General features: G+C 36.5%; 1 protein-coding gene across 8 annotated transcripts in view; it reads left to right on the top strand.

The window, feature by feature from the left end:
• The window catches only part of SREK1 (splicing regulatory glutamic acid and lysine rich protein 1), a 55,691-nt gene extending 40,901 nt beyond the window's left edge, over window positions 1-14,790 (top strand). For 5 of the 8 annotated variants that reach the window (XM_004270760.3, XM_033429923.2, XM_033429925.2 and 2 more), the window contains 2 exons: window positions 8,945-9,089; window positions 10,171-14,790. In XM_004270760.3, coding sequence (XP_004270808.1) covers window positions 8,945-9,089; window positions 10,171-10,320 — 295 coding nt within the window. In that variant the 3' untranslated portion in view covers window positions 10,321-14,790. Of the gene's footprint in view, window positions 1-8,944; window positions 9,090-10,170 lie in introns of those variants that run through there. The other 3 variants (XM_033429922.2, XR_007476418.1, XR_004483738.2) reach the window with 3 other exon arrangements.
• Window positions 14,791-18,824: the final 4,034 nt, after the last annotated feature.

The following is an 18,824-nucleotide window of genomic DNA, read 5'->3' as shown; positions in this document are numbered from 1 at the left end:
ATGAGCTGTTTGTATATTTTGGAGATTAATCCTTTGTCTGTTGTTTTGTTTGCAAATATTTTCTCCCATTCTGAGGGTTGTCTTGTTTATGGTTTCCTCTGCTGTGCAAAAGCTTTTAAGTTTAATTTAATCCCATTTGTTTATTTCCGTTACTCTAGGAGGTGGGTCAAAAAAGATCTTGCTGTGGTTTATGTCAAAGAGTGTTTTTCCTATGTTTTCCTCTAAGAGTTTTAGTGTCTGGTCTTACATTTAAGTCTTTGATCCATTTGGAGTTTATTTTTGTGTATGGTGTTAGGGAGTGTTCTAATTTCATTCTTTTACATGTAGCTGTCCAGTTTTCCCAGCACCACTTACTGAAGAGGCTGTCTTTTCTCCACTGTATATGTTCTTGCCTCCTCTGTCATAAATTATGTGCCCATATGTGCGTGGGTTTATCTATGGGCATTATATCCTGTACCATTGATCTGTATTTCTGTTTTTGTGCCAGTACCATACTGTCTTGATTACTGTGGCTTTGTGGTATAGTTTCAAGTCATGGAGCCTGATTTCTACAACTCCGTTTTTCTTTCTCAACATTGTTTTGGCTGTTTGGGGTCTTTTTGTGTTTCCATACGAATTGTGAAATTTTTTGTTCTAGTTCTGTGAAAAATGCCATTGGTAGTTTGATAGGGATTGCATTGAATCTGTAGATTGCTTTGGGTAGTATAGTCATTTTCACAGTATTAATTCTTCCAATCCAGGAACATGGTGTATTTCTCCATGTGATTGTCATCTTTGATTTCTTTCACCAATGTTTTACAGTTTTATGAGTACAAGTCTTTTGCCTCCTTAGGCAGGTTTATTCCTAGGTATTTTTTGTTGTTGTTGCAATGGTAAATGGGAGTGTTTCTTTAATTTCTCTTTCTGATTTTTCATTGTTGGTGTATAGGAATGCCAGAGATTTCTGTGCATTAATTTTGTATCCTGCAACCTTACCAAATTCATTGATTAGTTCTGGTAGTTTTCTGGGGGCATCTTTAGGATTTTCTGTATATAGTGTCATGTCATCAGCAAACAGTGACAGTTTTAATTCTTCTTTTCCAATTTGTATTCCTTTTATTTCTTTTTCTTCTCTGATTGCCGTGGCTAGGACTTCCAAAACTATGTCGAATAAGAGTAGCGAGAGTGTACATCCTTGTCTTGTTCCTGGTCTTAGTGGAAATGCTTTCAGTTTTTCACCATTGAGTATGATGCTTGCTGTGGGTTTGTGATAGGTGGCCTTTACTATGTTGAGGTAGGTTCCCTGTATGTCCATTTTCTGGAGAGTTTTTATCATAAATGGGTGTTGAATTTTGTCAAAAGCTTTTTCTGCATCTACTGAGATGATCATACAGTTTTTATTCCTTAATTTGTTAATGTGGTGTATCATATTGATTGATTCACGTATATTGAAGGATCCTTGCATCCCTTGGATAAATCCCACTTGATCATGGTGTATGATCCTTTTAATGTGTTGCTGGCTTCTGTTTGCTAGTATTTTGTTCAGGTTTTTTGCATGTATGTTCATCAGTGATATTGGTCTATAATTTTATTGTTTTGTGATACCTTTTTCTGGTTTTGGTATCAGGGTGATGATGGCTTTGTAGAATGAATTTGGGAGTGTTTCTCCCTCTGCACTTTTTTGGAAGAGTTTGAGAAGGATCAGTGTTAACTCTTCTCTAAGTGTTTGATAGAACTCGCCTGTGAAGCCATCTGGACCTGGACTTTTGTTGGAAGATTTTTAATTACAGTTTCAATTTCATTACTTGTGATAGGTCTGTTTATATTTTCTAATTTTTCCTGGTTCAGTCTTGGAAAATTGTTAGTTTCCAAGAATTTGTCCATTTCTTTGTGGTTGTCCATTTCATTGGCATACAGTTGTTTGTAGTAGTCTTTATAATCCTTTGTATTTCTGCAGCATCATTGTGTTTCTCCTTTTTCATTTCTAATTTCATTGATTTGTGTCCTCTTTTTTTTTCTTGATGAGTATCGCTAAGGGTTTATCAATTTTGTTTATCTTCTCAAAAAACCAGCTTTTAGTTTTATTGATCTTTGCTATTGTTTTCTTCGTTTCTATTTCATTTATTTCTGCACTTTTCTTATGATTTCTTTCCTTCTGCTGACTTTGGGTTTTCTTTCTTCTACTTTCTCTAGTTGTTTTAAGTGTAGGGTTAGATTGTTTGAGATTTTTCTTGTTTCTTGAGGTGAGATTGTATTGCTATATACTTCCCTCTTAAAATTGCTTTTGCTGTGTCCCATAGGTTTTGGGTCATCGTGATTTCGTTGTAATTTGTTTCTATGTAGTTTTTGATTTCTTCAGTGATCTCTTGGTTATTTAGTAGCGCACTGTTTAGCCTCCATGTATTTGTGTTTTTTACAGTTTTTTTTCCTGTAATTGATTTCCAATCTCATAGCCTGTGGTCAGAAGAGATGCTTGGTAGGATTTCAGTTTTCTTAAATGTTCTGAGGCTTGATTTGTGACCCAAAATGTGATCTATCCTGGAGACTGTTCCATGTGCAATTGAGAAGAAAGTGTATTCTGCCACTTTGGGGTGGAATGTTCTATAAATATCAATTAGATCTATGTGGTTTATTGTGTCATTTAAAGCTTGTGTTTCCTTATTTATTTTCTGTTTGGATGATCTGTCCATTAGTGTAAGTGGGGTGTTAAAGTCCCCTACTGTTATTGTGTTCCTGTCGATTTCTCCTTTCATGGTTGTTAGCATTTGCCTCATGTATTGAGGTGCTCCTCTGTTGGGTGCATAAACATTTATAATTGTTATATCTTCTTCTTGGATTGATCCTTTGATCATTATGTAGTGTCCCTCCTTATCTCTGTAATAATCTTTATTTTAAAGTTTATTTTATCTGATGCGAGTATTGCTACTCCAGCTTTCTTTTGATTTCCATTTGCATGGAATATCTGTTTTCATCCCTTCACTTTCATTCTGTATGTGTCCCTAGGTCTGAAGTACGTCTCTTATAGACAGCATATATACGGGTCATGTTTTTGCATCCATTCATCCAGTCTGTGTCTTTTGGTTAGGTCATTTAATCCATTTACATTCAAGGTTATAATCGATATGTATGTTCCTTTTACCGTTTTCTTAATTGTTTTGGGTTTGTTTTTGTGGGTCTTTTTCTTCTCTTATGTTTCCCACTTAGAGAAGTTTCTTTAGCATTTGTTGTAAAGCTGGTTTGGTGGTGCTGAATTCTCTCAGCTTTTGCTTGTCTGTAAAGGTTTTAATTTCTCCATCGAATCTGAATGAGATCCTTGCTGGGTAGAGTAATCTTGGTTGTAGGTTTTTCTCTTTCATCACTTTAAGTATATCCTGCCACTCCCTTTGGCCTGCACAGTTTCTCCTGCAAAATCAGCTGATAACCTTATGGGGATTCCTTTGTATGTTATTTTTTGTTTTTCCCTTGCTGCTTTTAATATTTTTTCTTTGAATTTAATTTTTGTTAGTTTGAGTAATATGTGTCTTGGTGTGTTTTTCCTAGGGTTTATCCTCTATGGGACTCTCTGTGCTTCCTGGACTTGGGTGACTATTTCCATTCCCATGTTAGGGAAGTTTTCCATTATAATCTCTTAAAATATTTTCTCAGACCCTTTCTTTTTTTCTTCTTCTTCTGGGACGCCTGTAATTCAAATGTTGATGTGTTTAGTGTTGTCCCAGAGGTCTCTGAGATTGTCTTCACTTCTTTTCATTCTTTTTTCTTTATTTTCCTCCTCAGCAGTTATTTCCACCATTTTGTCTTCCTGCTGTATTCATTCTTCTGCCTCAGTTATTCTGCTATTGATTCCTTCTAGTGTATTTTTCATTTCAGTTACTGTGTTGTTCATCTCTGTTTGTTCTTTAGTTCTTCTAGGTCTTTGTTAAACAATTTTTGTATTTTCTCAGTCCGTGCCTCCATTCTATTTCCAAGATTCTGGATCATCTTTACTCTCATTACTCTGAATTCTTTTTCAGGTATATTGCCTATTTCCTCTTCATTTATTTTGTCTTGTAGGTTTTTACCTTGCTCCTTCATCTGTGACATATTTTTTTGCCATCTCATTTTTTTTTATGAGTGTGATTGTATTCCTGTCCTACTGGTTGTTTGGCCTGAGGCTTCCAACACTCGAGTTCGTAGGCTGTTGGGTAGAGCTGGGTCTTGGTGCTGAGATGAGGAACCCCATGAGACCTCACTCTGATGAATATTCCCTGGGGTCTGAGATTCTGTTAGTGCAGTGGTTCGGACTCGGAGCTCCCACCACAGGAGCTTTGGCCTGACCCCGGGCTCGTGGACCAAGATCCTGCACGCTGCCTGCGGTGCCCAAAAAATAAGAATAAATATAACAAAAAATAAAATTAGACTAGGAAACTAACAGATATGTTTGGAAGAATATAAAAATAAAAATACAGATGAATCAACAACTGGAAGGTACATCAGTACCACAATAGTAAAAAAAGGGGGAGGAGGGAAAAGAAAAAGAAAAAAAGGCGGGGGAGAGAGGTCTTGGCTGTGGAGGGTGGGGCCTAAGCAAAGGTGAGGTTTGGGTGGTGGGCGGGGCCAATGCTCAGGACCCCCAGGGCTGGAAGAGGCCCTGGGGGCTGTGGAGAGCTGGCTTTTAGGCCCAAGGAACAGAAGGGGCCCAGGAGTGCCCCCACCCCTGGTCTCAGAGGGCAGGGAACCTCACCTGGGAGCCCAGCAGGCTTCCTGGGCTCGAGTGGGCAGGGCAAACACCCTCCTCTCCTTTCCCGCTCCTCCAGTCTGGTAGGGCCCCTCCCACCTGCCTCTCCTGATGTCCCCAGCCTCCCTCCTATGCCCCCAAGGACCCATGCGTCCTGGAGGGGGTTTTGGAGGACAGGATTGGCCTGGGAGCTCAGTAGGCTCCCCGGGCCTGAGTGGGCGTGGCAGTCATCCGCTGCTTCCGGAGGGCTCCACCTTGCTGCCTCTCCTGATCTCCCGGCCTCCCTCCTATGCCCCCAGGACCCAAACTGCTTGGAGGGGGCTTTGGAGGGGAGGCACCAGCCTGGGAGCTCTGCAGGCTCCGTGGCCCGAGTGGGCCAGGCGATCACCCTCCATCCTCTTCTGCTCTTTCTGGAGGGTCCCTCCCCCCTGCCTCTCCTCATCTCCCCCGCCTCAGGGATGCCGATCCTGTCTGCCCTCCTCTTCTCCTCCCCCCTCAGTCCCCCTACATCCTACCGGTTCACTTTGGGGTTCCCCCGTCTCCTTAGGCATCAGAGTCCCCCACCAGTGGCTGGCAGGCGCCCTCTGAGTTATTTTTTAAATTGAGGAGTAGTTTATGTAAAATAAAATTCACCCTCAGTGCATTTCAGTGATTTTTAGTAATTTTCATTGCATTTTTCTTAAGAGTTCACAGGGTTTTTTTGTTTGTTTGTTTTTGCGGTACACGGGCCTCTCCCGTTGTGGAGCACAGGCTCCGGACGCGCAGGCTCAGTGGCCATGGCTCACAGGCCCAGCCGCTCCGCGGCATGTGGGATCCTCCCGAACCAGGGCACGAACCCGTGTCCCCTGCATCGGCAGGCGGACTCTCAACCACTGCGCGACCAGGGAAGCCCAAGAGTTCACAGTTCTGTGTAACCATCGCTGCTACTTAGTTCCAGAACATTTTTTGTCACTTTGAAAGAAAGCCTGTACCCATTAGCAGTTACTCCCCATGGCTCCTTACAGCTACGAATCTACTTACTGTCTCTGTGGATTTGCTTGTTATGGACATTTCATATAGAGTCATATAACATTTGTGGCCTTTTTTTTTCCCCTAATATTTATTTATTTATTTGGTTGCACTAGGTCTTAGTTGCGGGAGGTGGGCTCCTTAATTGCGGCTCCAGGGTTCCTTAGTTGCAGCTCACCAGCTCCTTAGTTGTGGCATGCGAAATCGTAGTTGCAGCGTGCATGTGGGATCTAGTTCCCTGACCAGGGATCAAACCCGGGCCCCCTGCATTGGGAGCATGGAGTCTTATCCACTGCGCCACCAGGGAAGTCCCTGTGTGGTCTTTTGTATCTGACTTCTTTGACTAAATGTAACATTTTCAAGGTTCATGCATATTGTAGCATTAATCAGTACTTCATTCCTTTTTAGGGGTGAATAATATTCCACTATGGATAAAACCAGGTTTTGTTGTTTAACCATTCATTAGTTGATGGACATTTAGTATTGTTTCCATTTTTTTGCTGTTATAAATAATGCTGCTATGAACATTTGTGTACAAGTTTTGATGTGGACATGTTTTTGTTTCTATACCTAGGAGTTGTAATTGCTGAGTCATATAGTAATCCTCTCTTTATCTTCTTGAGAAACTGCGAAATTGTTTTCTGAAGTGTTTGCATTATTCTGTATTCCCATCGGCAATGTACAAGTGTTCCAGTTTCTCCACATGCTCACTGACACTTGTTATTGTCTGTGTGTAATGGTATCTTGTTAAGGTTTTGATTTGCATTTCTCTAATGATTAGTGATATTGGGCATCTTTTCATGTGGTTATTGACCATTTGTGTATCTACTTCGGAGAAATGTCTATTCTAGTCTTTTGCCCATTTTGAATTAGATAATTTGGTTTTTTGTTAAGTTTTAGTTCTTTATATTCTGGTTGTTAATCCCTTACCAGATAATATGATTTCCATGTATTTTTTTCCTATACTGTGGGTTGTGTTTTCACTTTCTTTGAGTTAAGTATCCTTTGATGCACAAAAGTTTTTTAATTTTGATGAATTCGAATTTATCTGTTTTTTTCCTTTCATTGCTTTTTGCTGTCATATCCAAGAAATCATTGCCAAAACCAGTGTCATGAAGATTTTCCCCTGTGTTTTCTTCTAAGGGTTTTACAGTTTTAGTTTATATATTTAGGTCTTTGATCCATTATGAGATAATTTTTACATATGGTGTAAGGTAAGAGTCTAAAACTTCATTCTTTTGCATGTGGATGTCCAGTTTTCCTAGCAACATTTGTTGAAAAGCTTGTCCTTTCCCTATTGAATGAGTCTTGGCACCCTTATCAAAAATCATTTGACCATACATGTGACCATATATTTCTGTCTTTTCCATTGGTCTGTAAGTCTCTCCTTATGCCAGTACTACACTGTTTTGATTACTGTAGTTTTGTAGTAAGTTTTAAAACCAGGGATTGTGTGTCTTCCAATTTTGTTGTTAAAGATTGTTTTGGCTATTTGATGTCCCTGGAGATCCTGTGGTTTTTAGGATGGGTTTTACTTTTTCTGCCAGCAGTGCCAATGGGATTTAGATAGGGATTGCATTGAATTTGTAGATCACTTTGGATACTATTGTTATCTTAACTCTAAGTCTCCTGATCCAAGAACATGGGATGTTTTTCCATTTATTTATGTCTTTATTTCTTTTCAGCAAATTTTTTGCCTTTTTAGTTAAATTTATGCCTAAGAATCTCATTCTTTTTTTTTTTTTTAAATAAATTTATTTATTTATTTTTGGCTGCTTTGGGTCTTTGTTGCTGCACGTGGGCTTTCTCTAGTTGTGGCGAGCGGGGGGTACTCTTTGTTGTGGTGTGCGAGCTTTTCATTGCAGCAGCTTCTCCTGTTGTGGAGCACGGGTTCTAGAGCTCAGGCTCGGTAGCTGTGGTGCACGGGCTTAGTTGCTCCGTGGCATGTGGGATCTTTTCAGACCAGGGCTCAAACCTGTGTCCCCTGCGTTGGCAGGTGGATTCTTAACCAGTGCACCACCAGGAAGGTCCCAAGAATCTCATTCTTTTTGATGTAGTTGTTTCCTTGGCTTTAAGAGTTGTATATAAAGATAGACGTACATAAATAATGTAGCAAATGTATTTTTCTTTTGAATATGCTAATAGTGGTTTTTGTTTTGTTTTTTTGCTTTGCAAAAGTTTATGTAGGCATACTAATGAATCTTTTATTTTATCGTACCTGGAATTTTATTTATGGCTAAAAAAATCTTCCCCTTCACTCAAGTTAGAAATTTATTCATGTTTTCTTCTAGTACTTGTATTGTTTCATGTAAAAAATTTAGGTCTCTAATCCATTTGGATTTATTTATTTATTTATGTGAATGAGATATGGACCCAGTTTTGTCTGTTTCCAAATAATAATCCAGTTGTCCCCAAGTCTTTTATTTATAAAAGACAAACTTTGCCCCAGTGATTTGAGATGCCACCCCTTTGTTTTATTGAATTTTCATAGGTACTTGGGTCTGTTTCCTAAGTGTTTTTATTTGTTCCCCTGGTCTTTGTGTTTATTTTTAAAATATTCATAATTAAGACAAAAAGGTTTAGAATTCCATATTAAGGCTAATTATTTTTAATAGAAGGTGTCTGTTATGCTTCTGATAGGAAATGCATCGTTTTTTTCCCTCTAATTTTAAGGATATGTAATTTTTACAAATGGAACTTGTTCATTCCATCTTCTGCTTAATGTTTGCTCTTGAATTGGTGGATGGGCCTTTTTTGTAATTGTGAATGAGAGGGGAGGGCACATGGCATAATTGGTTATTTGAAGTTCCATGTTTTCCTAGAAGTCATTCAGCCTTACTTGAGAGCCATATCTGATTCTTTATCATTTTTATTCTTTTCTGTTTATTCATTTTTTACTTTGAAAAGATGGGTAAAAAAATATTATATATTTTGTTTTGTTTTGTCCTGATTACAGTAGATAAATAAACCTTGAATGTTTCAAAACTAAGAAATTGATAATACAGAATTGTGTTTTATGTGAACACTTGGTGGTCTCTGAGGTAATGACTTGTGTGTCGAAAAAATTAACTGGGTGTGGGGTGGAGTTAGGTGGGCTACAGGACTCATTTATGTTATTTGGTCCACCAGGTTACTGATACGCTTGTTTACAGTGCATTAATGTTAGGTAAGAATATTTTGTCAACATTATAGTGGGTGTTTACTGTTTTAGAAGTTAATGACATATTATTAATATTCTTATAGCAGAAATAAGAAGGATAAAAAGAGAGAAAAAGAAAGGGACCACATCAGTGAAAGAAGAGAGAGAGAACGTTCAGCCTCTACAAGAAAGAGTTGTAATGACAGAGATGGGAAGGAAAAGGTGGAGAAGAACAATACTTCACTTAAAGTAAGAAAGTCGTTCAGTGTTTAGGGCTTGAATAATTAATGTTTGAGATTGTTCTTTATTGCATAGAGGTAATTTTATACTACCAGTGCCTTGTATGTTTTTGGTGCTATTTGTTAAATTGGTAGTTTTTTAACCTAATTTTTGAAGATAACTAATTAATGTAATGTTTACTAGTGTAAACAATTGCATTCCTTATTTTAGAGAATCACAGAATGGCATACAATAAAAATTTTAACTATGTACTGGAATATTTTTACTTGTTGCCATTTTCCTCACTATATTTGTTTTAGCAAATTTGACAGGTGATGTTTTCATTGGTTTTGTAATATATACCAAAGTTAGGTTTGTTGAATTAGAATAATTAATGGAAAACCAAATTCCACCAGGTAAGGGTTTTTGTTTTGTTTTCCTCCATTTTTTTTTGATAAAATATTTTAAGTACTTGTGAATTAGGTTAATTCCCTTATTATACTGGTAAGTATATTTGTGTTTGGAAATCAGTTATGAGTTCTGAAGCTTTTATCTTACAGTCTTATTTATTCCCATACTGATAGAGGTTTATCATCATTGTAAGTAACATTGATAATATCTCCTGAGCACTTAATACATTCCAGGCACTGTTCCACATGTTCTCATTTAATTCTCCATTAAGTTGAGAGCTGAATTTGGACTGTTCTTAAACAGTCTTTGGTAGGAGGAATAGTGATTTCCTTTTCTACATTCCCTTGTTTTTGCTTCTTTGGTATCCAGATTACAAATCTGTCCTGGCATCTATGGGAACTGTTTTACTTTCAGCCGATCAGTTCCACCTTTCAAGTCAGTCAGCAACGTTTGTTGAATTCTTTCCTAGAGTTTCTATTTACCTATTTTGTTCTAACTTAATCTCCATAGATTGTCCTATCTTTTATTAGAAGTACAAAGGACATATTGATACGTTTGTATATACTATTTATATGAAGATGTAATGAGAGATAATACCCAGTTTGACTAATTCACAAAAGATAGTTTTAGCCAGAACTAGATGTAGTAGCAGACAAGTCTTGAGAAAAATATTAAATGTATACCTAAATATTCATTGTAGGAGAAGGAGCACAATAAAGAACCAGATTCAAGTGTGGGAAAAGAAGTAGATGACAAGGATGCACAAAGGACTGAGGAAAACAAAGTACAGCAAAATGGGAATTGTCAACCAAATGAAGAAAACCTCTCTACCAAAACAGAAGCAGTATAGGACCTACAAATGCACCTCTAAACACACGCTGGAATAGAATCCAAAGCTTTGAATTCTCTCAACAAGATGTTAAACAGTGAAGAAATCCAGTAGAGCATAAAGATATGAGCTAACAGCTTTTTTAGTTGTTAGGTGACTTTGTGGCCATCTTGTTACTGAGTAAGAAAATAAAGCATGGACATCGTGAAAATAACAGGTGTTACCCAAACTCCTCATCTTCTAAAAGCTGTGCATTTCCATGGTGGCTGACACACTTGTCATGTGGTTTGTTAAGTGTTTGCGAAGAACCATTAAAATAAATGGGACATTAAAGATCTAAATTTGTACTATCCATTAAAGACTGGAGATAAGCATCGGAGGCTCTTTTAAAAAATGCTAGTAACTGATTTTGTATTGTTTTACTTTTTTTTTAATTTCAATATATTACAGATTGATGATGTGCTTGAAATTGGTGCAAATATATACACACCCTTGTAAGTGCGGAGTATGTAAGAAGTTTTAACATTGACTTCACAGGATTTACAGTGATTGTGTTAAATTCTCACTATTGTGTTTTCTTTTGCTCACTGTTTAGGACAGCAGTTTTTCTTTAAAATAGTTTTACAGATTAAAGTTGCTTACATGAGTGGATTAAAAACCAGCTGACAATGCATGCTACTGTTCTTTTTCAAAAGGAAGAACAACTGTGTTGAATACTAATAATATATTAGTATTCAGTGTTCAGAATCATTGGGTCTTCCCACAAAATAACCATTTCTTTTTGAACTCTTTTGACATTTCCAAGCTTATTATGAACAGTATCACAGTGTGTGTTGTCAGTTGTAGGTGGCAAAGGTGCCATTTATAATAAGAAAACTGGGTTTTCAAAATGGGCTATGGGAGCACAAGCTGAAGCTTTAGTGCCTTCTACAATGTGGTATACTGTTTTCTAGAATTTTATATGGACTAGTCATTCTCAATTCATATGGAATTTAGATGGATATTCCATTCCCTCCCATAGAGAAGTGTGAAAGTGGTATGTCAGAAGAGCTTCTTACTTGGTTCACTTAATATGAGAGGGAAGTCTGTTTTCAAGAATGACTTTAGAGCTTAAAACAGCAATGCAGTTTTGGGACCATCAGTTTCATACTGTGATAATTGAAAATGAAGCAGCATGTTCTTATTTTACTTAAAGCAGAACGCTTTAGTTGTCTACATTGGATGGCCTTAATTATTACCTCTCAATCATCTTCTCATAAATGATGTGCAGAAATTGTACTTAAAGGAGAACATATGAGTTTGTCTTATGTGTAAGGATGTGTTTACTTAAGCTTAAAATATAGGTCATCCGACATTGTTAGGCACACTTTTTGCAGAAAGTATGCAAGTAGTAAAATGACAACATTGCTAATATTTTCCCCCAGAACACAACTCATAGTTTCAGAACTCTTTTCATTGTATTTCCAAAAGTTATACCTTTTAATTAGCATGTTATTTAAAAAATCAAGTATAATTAGTTTAATGCAGTCTACAATCAAATTACTCAGTTGCCTTACCTCATGGGAAGAGTTACTTATAGATTTAAAAAGCTGAGTAGCACATCAGTTACTTGGTTTCAACTTGAGTTTTCTTTTAATGTTAATACTATTGAAATTTAAGTATTTGGTGAAGAATGGAAAGAATTGCCCTTATTGCAAGTAATGAAGCCTGGTTTGATTATGAAGCTGCTTAATTACTCCTCATGTGTTCAGAATTACTGTGTCTTTTTTTCCTTTTTTTCACTGTGTACATTAAAATTTTTGAAAATGCTTTACTATGTAAAGTATAGATGGTCATTTTAATCATTCAACCACATACGGTTGGCTGGTAAACAGCTTATTTTGATATAAGAATGCTTGGGTGTATATGGAAAGATTGTGAAGGAGTGTGTGTGTCTTGCATCAAAGCTTCTTATTTATGATATGTAAGTAGAATAGAGCAAATGTTGTTTGAATCTTTGTTATTTTTAGTACTGTTTCTCTAATAAAGCTACGTATTTTAGAGGAAGGTATTTGTTCATGCATTTCAAAACAGCATCTTAGGTTTGTCCTGTTCTTGTTTTAGCTGGCATAGAAATTGTTTTGATATGGAGAGTGCATGTTTGTGTGGTGTGTAAAGCCATCATTTAAAGTTTGAGTATTTTCTTGTACTCTGGACTCTATTAAATGTTTTTTATGTTGGTAATTAACATAGTTATTTGGTTCCTGCTGCCAGTTATTTTTCTTGATGAGGTTTATTCATCTTTAAAACAGTCATACTAATCTTAACAGACACTGATTTATAAAAATTGGGCATGAATAGGAATACAAGAGGTCCGGAGAAAGTGAAATCATTTTCTTAAACAGGCTTATGGAAGCAAAGCTTTCTAGGGTCTAGAGGTACTGGAGGGAAGGAGGGAGTGTGTGAGTGTGTGTGTGTGTTGTGTGTAAGACAGAGAGAGAGAGACATCTTTTTCTCTTTGTTCACTTTTAAGAGCTGATATGTTTTCTTTATTTTTTTCTTGTAAGGTATTTTTTTATTTCTTTAAAACTGTCTCTTTCATCCCAGGTAGATATTGTCAGGAAAACTTGAGGTAAGGCCAAGAAGACAGCCATTTTACACTTAATACCTTCTGTAAATTATCTTTTTCATCTTGATTATATAGCGAGTACATTCTGTTCCTTAAATTGTAGTTGCTATTCATCATTCTAGACAAATTCTCTTGGTCCTCTTGTTCTTGCTTTTCAGCATTGTGCACTTAACTGGTAATAAAAGATGGTCCTTCATAAGCTAGCCAGTTTCATGTGAGGAAACAAGTATAAAACCCTCAACTTCCACAGCTATCTCACTATTTTCCATTGAATCTAATTAACTTATAGTTACGAACACACTAGTCAGCTTGTGATTTTTCTGTTTAGAATCTTTTTTTCCAAGGGGTTCAGTATATGCTGTGTTGATCTTTAGAAGTATCATAGAGACTTAAATTTTGACATGCCTCAATTAAAAGTAAAAACCGGCATTTAGAATCAATTTTTTTTTTTGTCAATAAAATAATTTCTTTTGTGGTATTAGTCATCTTCAGGATGCTCATTCATTCCTATATATAGGTTGCTACCTTTGAAGTTAAAAAAAAAAAAAAAACCTTGAGGCAAATCTGGTCTCAACTGAAGATATTATTCAAATTTAAGGATTATAATATATACTAATGGCTTTTAAAAGTTTTTTAAAAACCTATTTGGAATAGTATGATTTGGTTTAAATCTTTAGTAGTTGAATTAGCAGTTAAAATGAATTCTTTTTGAGGGATGCATTAAGTAACATTTCAGTGGGACATTTCTTATATTTTCATTGGAAGATAGTATCTGGTTTTAACTGGGTAAGTTATGAAGTAGAACTGTTTCCACAAAGTAATTATGTTCCTTATGTGTTTTAAATATTTTTTTAAAAAAATTCACTGCCTATATACTTAGATGTTCTCATGTTTATTTACTAATGTAATAGTCATTTAAAATTAAATTGTTTATTTTCAAATCTCAGAAGTTAGTGCTCTCAAAGGGCTAAATGATATTTCTGGAAGCAGGAGTCGAGTATAAATGTAATAAAATAATCTTTTAAAATAAAATTCACTTCCCTACTTAAACTTGGGTTTGTGGGTGAATTTGTGTTTCTTAAATACACTTTTATTGGTGATTCTGCCAAAGAGTGGTACATTATTTTAAAAATAAAAGCTAAAGCTGAAGGTAGGTTGGATTTAGTAACTAATAACTAGATTTCTTTCTATTCCATTTAAGGTACTTTTATAGTTTCTAGCAATTAATTTATTATAATTGTTTATATATAATACATTTCTTAACATACTGTTCTTAAAAGCAGATTTTTAGCCTGTTGCCTGATTTTAAATTTACTTTGTATCTAGCTAACATTTTAGTTTTGAGAATTGCCAGCTTTTGTAAAAGTTCACAAATTTTACCATTAAGATTTATTTTCCAAGGATTGGAGTAGAATAATAGTTCTCTCCATTCTTGATTAACTTTTGTTTGCTAGATAGATAATTTCTTAACTGTATATGTAAGTTCAAACTCATGAAATTCATGCTGAATTAGAGTTGAAGAGATTGAGTTCCACCAGTTTAAGGTTAGTGGTAGGCAAAAAACTGTTAGGAAACACGCTACAGAATTCTCTGATTTCCACAGAAGGTTACATTTGGGTGTACTGTGTAGTTGTATAGGTAGTTAAATTTAATAGTTAAATATTACTCTCCTTCATCTTAATTAGGTTAATACAGTAGTGCTATTCTTTACATAATGCTATGGATTATCAAGGGAAGGGTTCAAAATGTAAACAAAAAGGTGCTGCATAGGTGGTGTATATTCTGTGAGTAGGACTACTTCCATATGATACTAGTAAACATTTATCAGATGCTGCTGCTATTGTGTTGCTATATTTTTAATAAAATGAAAATCTTAAAATCTTTCCACTGTTGAGTAGTAATTTCACCGAATTCTAAGACATGTATTTGCATATTTACAGCTTATTTTTATAACTGAAAGGTTTGGTAACAGCCTCTTTAGGGTTCAAAATTACCACCAAAATAGAGGTTTTTGATCATTGGGTGTACTTCATGTTGTGTGGCAATAACTCTAGTCAGAGCTTTGCATCTCCAGCATTTTGTAGTGTTCCAGTAAGTGATAGCAGCTCTTTGAATCTCCCTTTTGTTTTCAGAATCAACTTCTTACTATGGTATTTGCACAATGAAAATTGCCACTACTTGTCTTTTAACAGCAAGTGGAATGCCTTCTCCAGTATATCAAAAGTATAACTCTCCATTTGGTAAATGAGCTGTGTACTTGGGGTGGTCATTTAAGTGAGACAGCCTATTTGAAGTGTCTCTTTAAAAAAAAAAAACATTGGCTATCAGATATGTAAATTCAGAACCCTGTTATGACCTGGTGGTTTAGCTGGTGCAGAGATGGTGAGGCTGTCACTGATTTCTCTGTGTAGGCCCTCTGTTTTAGCTGCCTTCTGTGGTTAAACTGTGAGCCATTTTGGTTTCCAGATGTGTTGAACTACATGGGGTGAGGATGAGTTGGGGGTGAGAGAGGAGAGATCCTTGCCAATAATGAGTTTGAACTTCTCCAGGTGTGACCTCCATAGGACTTCCTAAAGGAATGCCAGATTGGAGTAGCAGCCACATTTGACAGTAGACTTCCAGACAAAATGTCTCTTATGTTGTATTATTTTTGTTATGAATGATTTCTAAATAGTAATTAAGGAGTATAATTAGAGTACATTTAGTTTTTATAATGATGATTTTCTTACCTTGGGAAAAATAAGATTCACTGAAAAATAAAGTCTCTTAAAAAGTATGTCACTCTGGTGCTTACCTGGTGGCGCAGTGGTTGAGTCCGCCTGCCAATGCAGGGGACGCGGGTTCGTGCCCCGGTCCGGGAAGATCCCACATGCCGCGGAGCGGCTGGGCCCGTGAGCCGTGGCCGCTGAGCCTGCGCGTCCGGAGCCTGTGCTCTGCAACGGGAGAGGCCACAACAGTGAGAGGCCCGCGTACCGCAAAAAAAAAAAAAAAGTGTGTAGTAATAGCCACAGTATGAAAATCAGAGGTGGTAAATGGAATCAGTTACACAGGCATGGCTTCTAGTACTGTTTTTCCTTCTACTGAGCTCCAGTCCTTCTGATTAGTGTAGCACCTAACACAAAGAACTCACTGATTATTAGCTATTACATTACTGGATATCTTACCAGCACCATTTATCCTGTTCCAAACAAAACATTCAATTTCCAATACCAGGTCTATGCCTCTGCTCCTTACTGTTTTTCACCAGAACTGACATCTTTTCACTTCAGGCCTTTTTCCAAATTCTATTCAACATAAATTTGTTACTTGATTAAATTCCTTTCAATTGGTCTGTAATTTTGGAATGTCTTTCTTGTTTTAGATACAGGTCATGCTGGCCTGAGAGAATTGAGTTGGACGTTGTTCCCTCTTGAATTTTCTGAAGAAATTTGTGTCATGTTCACTGTTTCTTTCATACATATTAGGTAGAATTCCCCAGGAAAACCAACCTGAGCCTGGAATTTCCTTTTCACGATACAAATTCAACATTAAAAATAGATTTAGGGCTATTCTTGAGTGAGTTTTGGTGTTCTTTGTCTTCTAAGGAATGTGTCCGTTTTATCTTAAGTTGTTGAATTTGTCAACATAAAGTTGTTTATGACATTCTCTTATTTCAATATATATGAGATCTATAGTGATAGCCTCTCTCATTCCTAATATTGTTATTTAACGTCTTTCTCTTTTTATCCTGATGAGTTAGGCTAGAGATACATCAGCTTTATTTTCTCCAGTAATCAGATTTTGTTTTCATCAGATTTTCTTTTTTTCTGCTTTTTATTTCACTGATTTCTACTCATTATTTCTTTCTTCTGCTTATTTCCACTTAGTTTGCTCTTCTTTTTTTCTTCTTCTTAGTTTAAAGTGTGAGCTGGCATCACTGACTTGAGACCTTTTTTTTTTAACCATTTAAAAATTGAAGTACAGTTAATTTACAATGCACTAGTTTCAGACATACATGAGAGTGATTCATTTTATATATATAAACATATCTTTTTTAGATTCTTTTCCATTTAGGTTATTACAAGATATTGAGAGACCTTCCCTAATAGAGGTATTTTAGTGCTATAAATTTCCCTCTAAGCATTGCTTTTGCTGCATTCCAACAAATTTTGATACATTGTGTCTTCATTTTCATTCAGTTCAAGACACTTCATGATTTTCCATTTGGTATTGTCTTTGATCCACAGGTTATTTTAAATGTGTGTTACTTGGTATCCAAATATTTGGGAATTTCCAAGATCTTTGTTACTGATTTCTAACTTAATTCCATTGTGGTTAGGAAATAGTTCTTACGGTTTGATTCCTTTTAAATTGTCTAAAACTTGCTTTTTGGCCCACAAATGATACAGCTTCATAAATGTTCCATGTGCACTTGAGAAGAATGTATCTTCTGGCAGTTGTTTGGTGAAAATCTGTAATGCCAGTTAGGTCATGTTTGTTGATGGGGGTGTTCAAGTCTTCTATATTCTCTTTTTTTTTTTTTTTTTTTTTTTTTTTTGCGGTACACAGGCCTCTCACTGTTGTGGCCTCTCCCGTTGTGGAGCACAGGCTCCGGACGCGCAGGCTCAGCGGCCATGGCTCACGGACCCAGCCGCTCCGTGGCATGTGGGATCTTCCCGGACCGGGGCACGAACCCGTGTCCCCTGCATCGGCAGGCGGACTCTCAACTACTGCGCCACCAGGGAAGCCCAAGTCTTCTATATTCTTACTGATTTTCTGTCTGCCATTGCCTGTCATCACTCATTATCTGTCAATTAATTAGTAAGAGGTCTTGGAATCCCCAACTAGATTGTGGATTTATTTCTCATTTCAGTTCTATCTGGCTCATATGTGTTTTGAAGCTGTTATTAGGCACATAAATGGGGTTGTTATGTTCTCATATTGACCTTTTTATCATTATTAATATTACTCTTTTTATTCCTGGTAATATTCTTTGCTTTGAAATATTTTTCTTAATGCTAGCAGTCTAGTTTAAAAATTAAAAAAAAAAAACCATTAGCATGGTGTTATCTTCCTTCATCCTTTCACTTTTTATATTTAAAGGGTACTTCTTGTGGGCCTCTTGTAGTTTGGTCTTGCTTTTTTAAAATCCAGTCTGACGACCTCTGCTTTAGTTGGAGTGTTTAGACCAGTTACATTGAATGTGGTTATGGATTTCATTGGGTTTAAATCTGTCATCTTGCTGTTTATCCTCCATTTATCTCCTCTGTTTTTGTTTGTATTTTCCTCTTGATCTGCCTTCTTTTGGACTCAGTACTGATTATTCCATTTCATCATCTCTGTTGGCTTATTAGCTATAATTCTTTAAGTTCTGAGTGGCTTTAGGGTTTACTCTATGTGTGTATTTTCATTTATCACAGTGTACATGTAAGTATACCATTTCATGTATAGTGTAAGAACTTTGCAATAATATTCTTTCATTTTCCCACTCTCAGGTTTGTGCTGTTTTTGTCATGCATTTTACTTAAAACGTGTCAAAATGTCCATAATATGGTGTAATTTTTTTTTCTTTAAACAGTCCATTTTAAAGAGATTTTAAAGAAGAAGAAAAAAGTCTCTTCTGTTTCCCCACAGATTTACAATTTATGGTGCTTTTCATTCCTTTGTGTATATTCATATTTCTTTATTTTTTGGCTGCATTGGGTCTTTGTTGCTGCACGTGGGCTTTGTCTAGTTGTGGTGAGCAGGGGCTACTCTTTGTTCCGGTGCCCGGGCTTTTCATCGTGGTGGTTTCTCTTGTGGAGCACAGGCTCTGCGTGTGTGGGCTTCAGTAGTTGCAGCACACGGGCTCAGTAGTTGTGGCCTGTGGGCTTAGTTGCTCTGCGACATGTGGGATCTTCCTGGATCAGGGATTGAACCCGTGTACCCTGCATTGGCA

The sequence above is a fragment of the Orcinus orca genome, chromosome 3, assembly GCF_937001465.1.
Source record: "Orcinus orca chromosome 3, mOrcOrc1.1, whole genome shotgun sequence".
NCBI classification, from domain to species: Eukaryota; Metazoa; Chordata; class Mammalia; order Artiodactyla; family Delphinidae; genus Orcinus; species Orcinus orca.
This window is presented reverse-complemented; position numbering and strand designations above follow the sequence as displayed.